At 35.9% G+C, this 14,410-nt stretch overlaps 1 protein-coding gene across 2 annotated transcripts in view; it reads right to left on the bottom strand.

The window, feature by feature from the left end:
- Positions 1-298: 298 nt before the first annotated feature.
- The window catches only part of SPINK5 (serine peptidase inhibitor Kazal type 5), a 74,735-nt gene continuing 60,623 nt past the window's right edge, over positions 299-14,410 (bottom strand). The window contains exons 26-33 of one of the 2 annotated variants that reach the window (XM_063706858.1): positions 14,019-14,146; positions 13,146-13,218; positions 12,375-12,464; positions 12,138-12,265; positions 10,895-10,991; positions 6,604-6,734; positions 4,104-4,194; positions 299-1,003 (exon numbers count right to left, since the gene is read on the bottom strand). In XM_063706858.1, coding sequence (XP_063562928.1) covers positions 995-1,003; positions 4,104-4,194; positions 6,604-6,734; positions 10,895-10,991; positions 12,138-12,265; positions 12,375-12,464; positions 13,146-13,218; positions 14,019-14,146 — 747 coding nt within the window. In that variant the 3' untranslated portion in view covers positions 299-994. The remainder of the gene's footprint in view (positions 1,004-4,103; positions 4,195-6,603; positions 6,735-10,894; positions 10,992-12,137; positions 12,266-12,374; positions 12,465-13,145; positions 13,219-14,018; positions 14,147-14,410) is intronic. The other variant, XM_063706859.1, reaches the window with a different exon arrangement.

The following is a 14,410-nucleotide window of genomic DNA, read 5'->3' as shown; positions in this document are numbered from 1 at the left end:
CGTGTATCTCTTGAGTACTTGAAATGTGGCTGGTCCACATTGAGATGTGCTGTAAGTGTAAAATATACACCAAAATCAAAGACTTAGTAAATTTAAAAGTTTATATTGATTACATTAATAGTTTTGATATCTTAAGCTAAATGAAATATATTATTAAAATTAATATTTTTATAATTATTAATTATTTGTAGCCTCTAGAAAATTTAAAATTGCATATATGGCTTAAATTACATTTCTATTGGAGAGTGCCACTTTAGAGGCTTACACAAATTGGTAATTAATTTTCTTAGTTCTTCCCAGATGATGGGTACAAGGAAATTGTCAAGAGGTAACTTAATGAATAGACATGAAAACTTACTGGTTTATGTGTTCAGATGGGACCTAAATAACTGAGAGGCAGTTATCCCATTCATGAAAATGTAGAAAGGGGAGCTGGTATGGTAATGAATAGTTAAGATGAAGCTGATTTATAGCTAGTTTAACTTTGTATAGCTGTTGGCTGATGGGAACCCATATCTCCCCACCTCTCTTCTAGACAGTCCTTCTCAGCTATGACAGCAACTTAAGCAGGAAAAAAGTGAACATTCTCTGTCCACCAATGGGTTTCGCAACACAAAAAGACAAAAGGGTAGAGTTTATTCAGTTTCTTTAAAAGCAAATATCTATTATCCAGATAGTGACAAAGAAATCCCAGAAAGGGTGTTCTGCTGAGTTTACTTTTATTGAACAGGCAGTTGGACAGACAGCATTGTAATCAGGACATTTTGAGGGCTCAGACTTGGTGGAGATGTCTTTATACCCTCAGATCACAGAGTCTAGGAGGAAAGAGATGGAGAAGACTGAAAATCAGTGAGTCCATTCCCAACAGCTCTGTATTGTTTTCTACAGCAAATAAGACAAGCTCCGAAGAATTCTTTGTATATATAGATGGTGAAGGTAGGTGATTCAGAATTGGGGTTTATTTTTTCCCTCATGGCTTTCAACAATCTTCCTGTCATTCGTCCTAGAAGAGAAGATGGGTAGGTTAGATGCTAGAACCCAGAGATATTGCAGAAATGTGGGCTGTATATTTATAGCAGCATCTTAATCAAAGAAATCCATAGATTCTGCATTCTGCAAAGAAGTAGCAATTTAAAATCACTTTCACATTTTATCCAGTTTGATACAACAAATATTGAGCACCTAGTATGTACTACGTGTTGAGGTGGACACAAATATGAACATGGCTTAATTCTGCCTTTGATTATATGCAGACTTCATGCTGATAAAAAAGAAGTAGGTGTCATTAGCACCATTTTGCAGATGAGGAAATTGAGCTTCAGAGAAGTTGAGTAACTTGCCACTGTCATGTTAGGTCATAACTTGAATTCAATTCCTGTAATACGAATGTTTTTCTACTATAGTTTGTTGTAGACCACTAGAATGTAATCAGCTGTCTTCCTTTGCCTGACTCATCCATATATTTGAAATCAGCCTTTAAAACATTAAATGAATATTTAAAAACAATCTTAAAGGGGGTGAGGGCCTCAGGAAGTTTTCCTTCACATAACTGCACATCTTCAACTAGTACCACCTGGGGCACGAGCAGCACTGTCATTCCAAACTCAAATCTCCACTTCATTGCCTATATCAACTCCAGGAGGTTTTCTTTGGTTTGAAAGTAGCAAGCTTCGGTTTTCCTGAATCCTTGAAAATCTGTCATGAAATTGACAGATATAGATAAGAATAGTCATTTATCTCACAAAATAATATTTGTATTTTTCTTAATATAGAAATTTCCTTCCAATATAGCAAATCATCTTTTAATTGAGATAACGCCTTCTCAAGAGCACTTAGTTTTCAGAATCTCCTGACAGCTAAGGAATGGTAGTAGAGCACTGGAATTGAAGTCAGGATATCTACATTGAACCCAAGATATTATACTGAGGGACTTTAATAAGTGACAGTTTCCCCCAGGATGATTTTCTGTAAAATGGGAAAGACAGTGATCCCTGCCCTAATCAAATGACTATTGTAAGAGTACAAACAGAAAATGTACATAAAACTCTAAAGACCTATGTAAATCTTAGTAGTTACTGTATAATAGTTATTGCATAATAGAAAGTATTATGTACTTAGTAACAAAAGAGTGGGTTCCAAGATACTCAACCTACTTTTCCAAGAAACTTGTGACTGCCTGGACTCTTATTCTATTCTTGAGATTCCAGACTTTCTTAGAGAAACTTCCACCCAGAAATAAAGTTCAAACAACAGGCTTCCACCCCAATATATACATCCTTACTAGTCATCAGAACAATGCTAGGCCATGACCAGTCTGTACCAACTGTACCCGAGATCACACACTTGAATCTTACACAGGGACTGAAGTTCCACCTGTGTCCAGGACACTTTAATTTTTGTTTCATTAACTAACAGCATAATAATTTCTGTCATTATTAATGCCTGCTATGCAACTCCAGTAGAAAGCATACACTCAGAAATGGAAGAACGGCACTCTTTTACAACACCCTGTGTGATGAGCCCTGGCAACATTCTTCATTATTTAAAGAAATACATCTTGTCAGTATAAACCTATGGCAAGTTCTTTATAAAGCAGTTTTTCCAAGTTGCCTACACAGGATGAGAGTTACAGGGAAGTGTGGTCTAAGGTGTGGTCTATTGGACTGGCATAAAGCTATTTTGACCTTTCTCGCCTGAGATATATGTAAAGGTGAGTTTGTGAGGACGGGGAACAGTATATTCTGTCAATAAAATGGGAGCAAACTACTAAGAATTTCTATATAATAAGACAGCAAACACAATATAGGGACTAGAGTTAAAGTTTAAACTCTCTTTTTATGGATCCTGGTAAAGAACCAGAGTAGAGGTCTTTAAATGGGTGGTAAATAACTTTGTCAAGCCCACATGAGAAAGATAAGGTCTTCTCATTTCATTCCAGTCCTCGGCTTCCTCTACATTGCTTTCAGCTGCTAATGTGAAACTAGGAAGACTCTAGCTTATGATTCTTGTTTTCACAGTTTCCCTTAACAAAGATTGTTGGGCAGATGTTTTTAGTATGGCCTTATCTAGTATTGCTTGACTAAGATTTTCAAATCTGGCTGAATAGTTTCTGATTCCATTATTGCCAAAGCTTTTTGTGGCAGTGGAATGGAGCAAAGAGAATGTGAATAATAATAAATAGCTTTATTAAATATAATGCATTAAAATATTGTTTATTACATATAATTTTATCAAACTACAATTGACAATAATTTATTAAAAATAAATAAGCACTATACCATGGTCTGTTTTTCTAAGTTCATACTTTCGACTCGTCTCTTTTTCTAAATTCATCTTTTGGTCTTGGGCATAATAATAATAGTGACATTAATTTTTCAGACACTGTGCCAAATGTATAAAAGTCAGTATTTATTGAATATTTTCATAGGTCATAGGGATATTTGGTTTAGAGTATTTATGTGATTTGCCAAGAGTGTCATATAAGCACAGCAAAAACTGAAATCTGCACTCATATTTATCCCATAACAAAACATTTTTCTCTTATTTGAAAATTCCTATTTTTTCATGTTACATACCATCTCCCTGAGGATGACTATTCAAATAGCCACCAGGGAGAATGTTAAATTCAGTAACGTACGTTGAAACATCCTTTCAGGAGTTTAAATGAAATTGGTCAACTTTTAATGCTGGGAAATAATTTAATACAATGTAAAGTTCAAGAATATGGGCATTATATAGAAATTGTTTAAATCCAACTCTGTCACTCTCTGACCTCTCTTGGTCTCTGTCTCATCTTTTTATTATAGATCACAGAAAACAAAACCTATCCTGAAATAAGTAACGTTATGTTGGAGACATTGCTCATAAACAATCTATTAATGGACCCATTAAATATTTTAAAATATTAACTGCTACATTATTTCCACTTATTTCAGTAATTACTTAATTATCCTTATAGTGAAAATGTGAACAATTCTGGGTCACCTGACCTAGTGTCACCTCTCTGGCCAGATAAATGTCCATTACTCAGTGGAAGAGAGCAAAACCAGAACCCACTGCTCCTCACAACGTAACCATGGAGGCCAGTCTACTTATGTACTTACAGACGGGGGCATGCTGGCTGCGGTGGTTCCTGGGGTGCTGCTCTCCTCACACTTCCCTGTACTGCGGATGTGCGTATTTGTTTGGCGTATCCTAAAACAGATCAGAGGATGCTTCAACAACGAGGAAGTTCTCAGTTATAATAAGAAAATAAATAAGGACCAACATGCAGGACACTTGGGTATCAAACTAAAATGTATTTAGAGGGAGGATCTGGGATCTGCATTCAACTACTTTCATTTTCAGTAGGTATCATCCAGGCTGTCTCTCTTCTGCTCCAGATTCATCCCCTAGCCCTGGACCTATCCTGTCACATTTCATTCACTGATATATTCATAGAGAATGTTGGAAATAAACTTGGAGATCATCTGGTCTAAAGGTGATCTCGCATTTATAGATGCGAGAATCAGATCCCAGAGAGATGTTTGACTATATTGAGTACCAATAATACGACTTGGGGAAAAATATAACAAGACACAAATGATACAGTCTGAGTTTTGTAGTTGGAATGAATCTTAAGGAGTATGAATTTTAATGCCTCTCACTGGAGAAATATTATGAATCAGACATGTACTTGTTTGCCTCTGGTAATGGGAAACTCATTATCTATCAAGGCAGTGCGATTTGTCTTTTGGCATTGCTTAAATTGAAATTGCTCTCATATAACTTTCTCTAAAACCTTAGAAATGAATATTGTTTCCTTTTGCCTCAGATAACCTGATCCTTCTTTATAATATCTACTCCCAGCTCCCTTAGCTAAACAAACTATCCTGAGGTATGCTTTCTTAATATTTTCATCATTTCAGTTTCTTACGCTAAATTTCCCTTAAATAGATCACTTGTTATGGGTCTATAAAGTTGATGAAAATGTTGAAGAAAATTATATGGATAATTTAGGCCCTGACATTTATAAGAAAGAGGAATTAAAGGATTTCTGGGCTGGAGATAAGGTACATATAGTAATGGAATTCCTGGACAGTTATATTTATTCCTTAAACGGGAATTTCTTAATTCTTAAAAACCTATAAGGTCTACGGATGAATTTCAAGTACTCCACGAGCCTATGAATATTATGTGTGTGGATTGTTCATATCACATTTTTTTTTAATTTTCTTGAAATGGGTAGCTTTCTTCATATTATCTAAGGAATCTTTGGTCTTTGACAATTTAAGGAACTACTGTCTTAGAAATAACAGTAGGATAGTGGAGAAAAAAGAAAACTGCATTTAGATCCAAATCAATAAGGTCAAAATCCTGTCTGATTTACTCCCTAGCTTTGTAACTTTAAACAAATTAACTGGACTCTCTGAGCCTCAGATTAACCTTCTGAACAATAAAGATAATAACATTCCGTAGCAGGTTGCAGGGATTCAGTGACTGAAATCTGAAAGTGCCTTATCTACCATACCTTACCTACAGATGAAGTATACCTACCATACCATACCTACCATACCTTACCTATATCTACCATACCTTACCTAAAAGATGAATTCTTTTAAATATTTTTCCAGGATTAAAAAGCAGGATACCAGGGAGTCCTATCCTCATGTTCTGGGCCTTGCTTACAGTGTCCTAAGAAGGATAAAGTAGTACTACAATGTAGGTCTGGGGTCAGGTGAGATGGAAAAACCAAGGTTTGTCACCATTCTCTCCTTGAAAGCTGGCCAAATGGTGGCCAGGAGAAGGGAAGGGATGCATATAGAGGCAAGGGGAAATTATTTAAAAATTATTTAAAAATTCAGACAGCATTTGAGCAGCATTTGAACGACAAAACTAAAGCCAATAATAAGAGTATTAAAATGAATCCCTTGTATTTAACTTAAGATAAAAATATTTTCATATCTAGCAGTTCTTTTCAATCATCTGTGAAGTCAGCAGCTCAGAGAACTGTCTCCATTTCTCCAGTGAAGGGAGTGAGATTCAGAATCATGAAATAATATGCCTCCAGATACCCAGATGGTCATAAATATGAGAGCAGACATCAGATCAGCCATTTATTTATTGGGCTTTCTTTTGTACAGTGCACTTTCCTTTTGCAAGGTACTACTTCTTTCAAGAGGCAGGGTTAAAGAAATGGGGAATATGTAGCTATATTATAGTCACAGGACCTTTTAGATATAATACACTGGGCTGGGTTTATATAGCAGTAGTTCTCTACTGTTTTTCTCCACTACACACAGAATGAATGATGTTCACACTCCCATGACTGTACACAGGATTATACCAATATTCTGCAATTGTAACCCCACTATATTTTTTCTTTCTCTTCTTCTCAGTAGAGCATATAACAATGTAGGTAAGCAATTTACCAAAGGAATAGCCTTAAATCTTTTCTATTTTACATATAAGAAAGATAATTCACAAATTTTGAATTTTTAACTTCTATGATGAATAAATTACTTGCAACACATTTCGAATTTATATCAGTGCATTACTATGGGTTAACACTCTAGCTGAGAAATTCTAAACTGGAAGATATGATGGGGCAACTTGAATACTTACAGGTTTTCATGACAGAGCATGCAAGGATTGTTGTAGGTTTGGCCATCGTCACCACAGACAGGCTTTAAATCCTTTGGACAAAGATAACCTATCCTGGGCAATACTCGGTAGTCTTTGCACATCTCAGAATCCTGAAGAAGCAAAAAATAAAGCAGACATACTTTATGGCATTCAAGGAGAGGGGTGGGCTTAAGAAAACCTCTTGAGTTCCTTAATCCAACTTGAATAAATGGTTGTAAAAGGAGTGTGATATATGTTATTCAAACTCAAAGACTGATTTTGCACCATATGAGGTGGATTTAACTTCCTGTATTTGGCAATTTTTGACAAGGTAAGTAAACAAAGAAACAAGGAGTAGCAAAGCAATAAGAAAGCAAATATCCTTTATAATATGTGACACAATTACCTGCCCATAAGAAGAAATCTAGAATGATAGGCATGCTAGAAATAATATTCGCCTTTTTAAGTGAAGGTATTGGTTATATACAGCCTAGAAAGGAAAGACTCAGAGGTAAATACTCATAAATTGCATGAGTTTTTGAGTCCTAGCTCTACCACTAACTATAGAAGTAACTTATCTAACTTTTCTCAGCCTTAATTTTCTCACCAGAAAATCATAAATAATAGTAGTCCTTACTTTATATTACTGCTTGAAGGGATTAAAACAGATAATGCATGTAAGTTTATGCTTAACGCAGTATCTGTCACATACTAAGTGTTCAGTAAATTTTAGTTGTTAGTATGTTTTCCACAGTAAAAAACATGTATATTTTCCATGTAAAAGAAGAAACATATTTGCTCTTTGTAGTGTTTCGGAAGTATGAGTTTAATAATTAATGATAATTCCAAGAACTTGATTAGTTTTTTAAAAAGGCAAAAAGTAGAGCCAAAATATAAAAAAAGTATGCAAAAGCAAATAAGATGATGGAAGGCTTAAATCCAATGGTATCAATAATTACATAGAATATTAACAAGTAAGTACTCCAGTTAAAAGACAGAAATTATCTAACTGGAAGAACAAAAAGAATCAACTATATAATATTTATAAGAAATATATTTATAAGTAAAAGGATGAGTTCTAAATAACTCATGACTCAAAGTAATCATAGAATTTAGAAATGAAATGAATCACAAAGAAAATACAACCTATCAAATCCCAGCAGCCAAAGCAGTAATTTGGGGGAAAATTATAACTTTAATACATATATTAGAAAAGAAGGAGGTTCTGAAATGGATGATCTAAGCTTTCATCTGAAGGAGCTAGCCAATGATGAGCATAGAAATTTTTTTAAAATAAGTAATAAAGAGGAGAAATTGATGAAATAGAAAACAGAACAAAGCCAAAAGTTAGCTGCTTGAAAAGAATGAGTTGATAAGCTATTTGCAAAATTGACCAGAGTCAAGAAAACATATATTACCAATATTCGAGATAAAAGGTCATCACTATATGAGCTGTAGATACTAAAAGAATAATTTAGAAATGTTATAAATAACTACATGCCAAAAAATTTGACAACATAGATGAAATTAATAAATTCCTTGAAAACTACTTACTGAAAACAGATACAAAGATGACATAGAAAATTTAATAGTATTATATCTGCTAATACTCATTTTGGAGGAGTCAAGCAGTATTTGTGTACTTGTTCCTTTGTTTTGATAAATGATTCAAACACCTAAATGAATTGCTTTAGATTGTGGTGAGTTCCATATTGGTACAAATATTCACGGAGAATTTAGATAAGTAACTTATATGAAACCCTGGCAAAGGTTAGACTCAACCAGGTATATCAATCGTATTTTTTCAGGTAACTGGTGCTATAATGTTCAAAAGGTACTACAATGTTCCTTACTCTCTCTCTCTTTTTATTTTTTTAACATAGTACATCAACTCAAAAAATTCTGTTGACTCCACCTTCAAAACAGACCCAGTATCTTATCACCTCTCAAGAGCTCCACCACTACTAACATGGTATAAACCAGCATCATCTCTTTTGTAGACAACTGCAGTAGCTAACTAGCTGTCCAGCCCTTGCCTCCCTGCAGTGTTTTCAATAGGTATCAGGCAAAGTTATTCCTTTAAAACATAAATCAAATCATATTAGTCTACTCAAAACCTTCATTCAGAATATTAGGCAAAGTCTTTAAAATTGTCTACAAAACCCTTTATAACATGGCCTCCCATTAGCTTCCTGACTTCCTCTTCTACAGCTGAGGTAGCTCTATTTCAACAACACTAAACGCTTTGCTATGTTTTCTCCCTGGAATATGTTCTCCTCAGATATACCTACAGAATCAATACCCTTAGGTCTTGATGTAAATGTCACCTTCTGAGAGAGTTATTCTCCGTATATGTCACTTAAAATTGTATCCCCTCCCCTCCCCATCTCAGAATTTACTGTACCATTTTTTTCTGCCTTATTTCCTCCTTGGCATTATTTTTTCATTTATTCATATTATTTATTGTATCTGCTTTTCCAATATACTATGAACTTCATGTAGTGAGCGCTATCTGTTTTGTTTATGGCTATTAACCTAGCATACATAAATAATGCCTGGAGGCCAGGCGCGGTGGCTCACGCCTATAATCCCAGCACTTTGGGAGGCCGAGGCGGGCGGATCACGAGGTCAGGAGATCGAGACCATCCTGGCTGACACAGTGAAACCCCGTCTCTACTAAAAATACAAAAACTTAGCGTGGTGGCGGGCACCTGTAGTCCCAGCTACTCGGGAGGCTGAGACAGGAGAATGGCGTGAACTGCGGAGGCGGAGCTTGCAGTGAGCCGAGATGGCGCCACTGCACTCCGGCCTGGGCAAAAGAGCGAGACTCCCTCTCAAAAAATAAATAAGTAAATAAATAATGCCTGGAAAAATAGCAGGTGCTCAGTAAGTATTTGTAGACTGACAAAAGGACTGCCGGCTTGATGAAAAAAATGAATAATGAAAGATTTATTTCTCCAAAAGAAATAGCTCCAAAACAGACTGTAGCTTATGAGGGAGAATGAGGGGGCTACTGGTCTGCTGATGATATCTTATTTCTTGCTGCTATCACAGGTATAATCACTTTGTGATATTTCATTTAGCTATTTACTTTCATATGTACATTTCTTCTATGTAACTATTATACTTTAGTATTTAAAAAAAAACATATTTTGTTAATAGCTCTTCTCCACACCTTTGGATCCCTGATGTGGAGCTCAATTTACCAGAAATATGTAATTAATGCATATTTCATGTATGTAACTCATCTATTACCCTAGTTGAACTGGGTGAATAATGAAGTAAAATTCATGTTTGATACCTTTCTTTCTCCTTTTCTGGGTCATCAGCCTAGGTGCTAAAATCTTCCTTTTAGGGCCCAATCTGAGAATCTGCTTGATGATCTCATATCCTCTTTGCTCCTTTCTACTCCTCATCTTGCGAAGGCTCTACAAAGTAAATCTTATCATGCTAATGTAGACTAATACTTACATTACTGGTGACCATCAGCTACGAGAGAGAGGAAGAGAGAGGGGTGGGGTCCTGCTCTGTCACCCAGGCTGGAGTGCAGTGGCACTATCACGGCTCATGGTAGCCTCGACCTCCTGGGCTCAAGCCATCCTTCCACCTCAGCCTCCCAAGTAGCTGGAACTACAGGCACAAGGCACCATGCCCAGCTAATTTTTTTTTTGTATGTTTTCTAGAGACAGAGTTTCACCACGTTGCCCACAGTGGTCTCAAACTCCTGGGGCCAAGGGATCTGCCCGCTTGGTCTCCCACAGTGCTGGGGTTATAGTCATGAGCCACCGCACCCAGCTCAGCCTATATTTTAAACAAGAAGTTTTAGCTACTGCGAATTGCTAATTTGCGGAAATTTATACCTGTGAGCATGCTTGGCATAGAGTTCCAGGATGTAGAAACGGATTTGGTTGGAGGAGGGAAATAAGCGGAAGCTAGGTGAGGAAGCTAAGAATACCAAGAGGTATGCTAAAATTACAGAATTGAGGCACCTGACTATCTATGTATTTCACCATATGTGAGATTAGTCACAATTATTCCACACACACATTGTAAATTTCAAAATGTACTAAATTGAAGCAGGGCAAATAATCTCAAAGGGCACAGGATAAGGCACTAATGAGAAATCCCAGGACTCTCACCAAGCATAAACTGCATATAGTCCTCAAAGGACTTCAGGCTGCACTGAATCAGCAAACCTCAGACCCTTCTATGAAAATAGCAAATAGCAACAGGTCAAAAAAAATCAAGAAACTTAAATTATAAGTAGCTTTTCAGAAATAGTCCTCCTTACCAGAGAACTGAAAGAGTCTGGGCTGTCTTCCTCTTGAGAAGCTCTAACATGGGATGGCTTTTCTTGAAGTTTTGCCCTTTCCAAAGCTTCTGTTAGACTAGAGAAGAAAATAAAAAATAATTTAAAATAAGAAACAGTTCCTATAACTTCCAGTGAGAAGTTAAGCAATCCTCATAAAATGTGACAGAGGCCAGGCATGGTAGTTCACGCCTGTAACCCCAGCATTTTGGAAGGCCCAGGCTGGCGAATCACCTGAGGTCAGGAGTTGGAGACCAGCCTGGCCAACATGGTGAAACTCCATCTCTACTAAAAATACAAAAATTAGCTGGGCATGGTGGTGCACACCTATTATCCCAGCTACTCGAAAGGCTGAGGCAGGAGAATCTCTTGAACCCGGGAGGCAGAGGTTGCAGTGAACTGAGATCGCACCATTGCACTCCAACCTAGGCAACAGAGTGAGACTCTGTCTCAATCAATCAATCAATCAATCAATCAATCAATAAACAAATAAATAAATAAAACAGAATCACAGAACACTGAGATAGTGACCAGGATGACATATTAAGAAAAGTACACAATTAGGAGCTGGTTTAGAACTTTCATCACTTAACAGATGACAAGTGGGTTAATGTTCTTAAGTTTTGATTTTCTAGAACATAAAATGAGAATAGTATTTGGTAATTCCCCCCTCAAAGAACACTCACTATGAAAAGCTAAAGAAATTTGATTATTGTTGGGTTCACAGTGTGCTTTACAACCATCATCATCATCATCATCATCATCATTTATAATGTCCATTGGTCTCCATTTCTATTTGCTTTTTAGAATAACCTAGAAACTCTTTCTAAAAAACAAATTCCATAGCCCCAAGATTCTGATATAATATATTTTGGGGTGTAAAAATTTGTATTTATTTTTAAAGGCATCTCAGTTGAGTCTGATCTAGTTGTGGAATAAAGATCTTGAAGAATTTCTTCTAATTATGATGCTGAAAGTTGAAAACAAATTGTTTAATGACACAGCTAGTATACATCTTGGTTAGAACTTAACATATGGAATTTCTGTCTCCAAGTCTCAGTGTTCTTTCTACTATATCAGGTGTTCTCAATTTGAGGGCTTTAATTCTAAAGACTTATTTTTAAAATCCCATGGGGTTCATAAATATACAAACTTATTCAAGCAGCAGTTTCTAAAAATGCAGTTCCCCTGCTAGCTACAGGGGGAGCAGAATCCTCTTACTCACAAGACAGCTCTGCACATGTGGCACTTGTTTGTGTAGAACTTTCCATCAGCACCGTGCACTGGGTCATTCTCTCTAGGGCAGATGAGTTCATTGTTCCTTATATAGTTTCGAAATTCACTGCACTCATCCTAGAAAATGAGAAAGGGAAAGTGAACATGGCTTTGTCCCTTTTTGGCTTAGTGATTTTTTCAAACTTGGTTTTAGGAAGTCCTCTCTTAGCTCTGGGCTCAGACTCACTGTACTCATCCTGGCAACAGAGGCCAAGGAACGCACAGGTTGTCTAAATTTTGCATCCTCCGCTTCATTCTGAACCTGTCTGCACTGGTCCTGAAAAATGTAGGGAAACATAAAACAACACTTGATAGACCTTCCTGTTTTTTTCTCCTGTTCATCCATCCTTCCTTTCCCCATTTTCCCCATGAAGCATGCTTTTGACAAAAGGACAATTGCTCAGGGATCTAACTCTACAAATGTGATTGTTACTGTTAAAGAATTGAATAAAGATGTCTTCTTTGTAGTCTTGAAAAATAAATAGAAAAGAAAGCATCACGCATGCACACTGCTGATTCTTTAATGCTGATAGAATCATCCGGTGAAAACAGAAGGGAAGCTAAAAGGGAGACTTAGATTGGTTTATATTGCCTGAATTATTAAAATAAACATCAGCAAGCTACCCAAAGCCTTATTTCACACTTAAAGTGTCAAAGATAAGCATGCAGTTGAGTTGGTAAAGAATGTTACCCTCTACTTTTCAATCCATATTTCTCCCAAGGAGGAAAGACTAAAACAATAATTGACACACACTCTCAGAGAATTTTCTACAAAATCAAAAAAGGTATCAAACCCCCAAACCCCCAAAAATCTTGTTATGATCCAAAGTGACAAGACAAGAAAAATCAATTTTCTTTGAAGAGATTAATATATTTATTATTCCCAAAACTGGAGAAGAATGCAAAATTCTGAGGGTGAAAAGTAAAATGGTTATTTTGGTATCCTTTAATAAATAACCTTTGCATTATTTGAGGGCTTGCTACTTGATTTCTCTTCATCTTTCTTTTTTCTTTCATTAGCTTCTCGATCACTGCAGAATAATAAAAAAAAAAAGGGTAATTTTTCAAGGGTTGTTACTGAATTGTCTTTAACCAAGTATTTCTGCGATTCTAAACATTAGCAAATCTAACACTGTTTTCTTATACCTAAAAAATATCTAAGAATATTTTTATAAGCTAATCAGTTCTGATTGTTGGAATTTTCATGATAATATATTTGTGGCAATGCTATCAACTTTCATAGATGCTGTTACTATACTCTTATCCAGAAAAATATGATCCTGGAAGGTCTTTATTTTTCCTTAATATAATAGACTTAAGACTCTCATCTAGAAAGTTGCTATAATTCTCATTTTTACTTTTCCAATTAAATTATAACCAAACTCACAATTTTGATTGTTATTTACATAGGTATAATGCTTTGAAGTTCATAAACATTTTTAAAATGTCCTTGAATGTTATTTACGTAGGTATAATGCTGTGAAGTTCATTAACATTTTAAAAATGTCCTTGAATCTCCACAAAACTATATTGTGCAGTCATTTTTCCCTCAGGAGGAACTGAGCCTCCGCACAATGAACTGGTCTGTCCCAGGTTACTTAGCTGATAAGCTACCTCTTCCTACCCCAGAGGTTCTGGGTATGATTATGCTTTTCAACATCAAAATAAAAAAATTATTGTGAAAGTGCTTTGGAAATTGTCTCTTCAAAAGAGAGGAGGTATCATATCATTAATGTGTGATGCCAAGTATCTTAGGTTTTAAAAGTAACAAGAACTAATTTCTGGCAAACAGGCACAACTATCAAATTTATTGATAAACCTTTTTACGTACAAGATGCTCTGACACATAGCACATTTATTGATGTGCATCTTGCCATATGGGCCTCGAACAGGGTTATTTTCTCTGGTGCAGATAAGCTTCCCATTTCTCTGCATGCTTCGAAATTCACGACACGGATCCTACCAACAGTAGCAGAAAAAGTTGTTACTGTCATGGTATAATCTTTCAAACCCGACAACATGATTGACCAATTAGATATAAACTCATAACACAGGAAAAAAACAGAGAAGTGAAATTTCAGAGAAGAAATATGTTTTAAAGGCACTTTATTCAATCTCTACCTAAGAAGTTTGAATCTTCTCCATTGCATCTCTATCAAATGATTGTCTTGCCCTAATGGAATTTCACTAAAGCAGCCCATTCCTTTAAAAACTATATATATA

This window comes from Gorilla gorilla, chromosome 4, assembly GCF_029281585.2.
Source record: "Gorilla gorilla gorilla isolate KB3781 chromosome 4, NHGRI_mGorGor1-v2.1_pri, whole genome shotgun sequence".
Lineage (NCBI taxonomy): Eukaryota > Metazoa > Chordata > Mammalia > Primates > Hominidae > Gorilla > Gorilla gorilla.
This window is presented reverse-complemented; position numbering and strand designations above follow the sequence as displayed.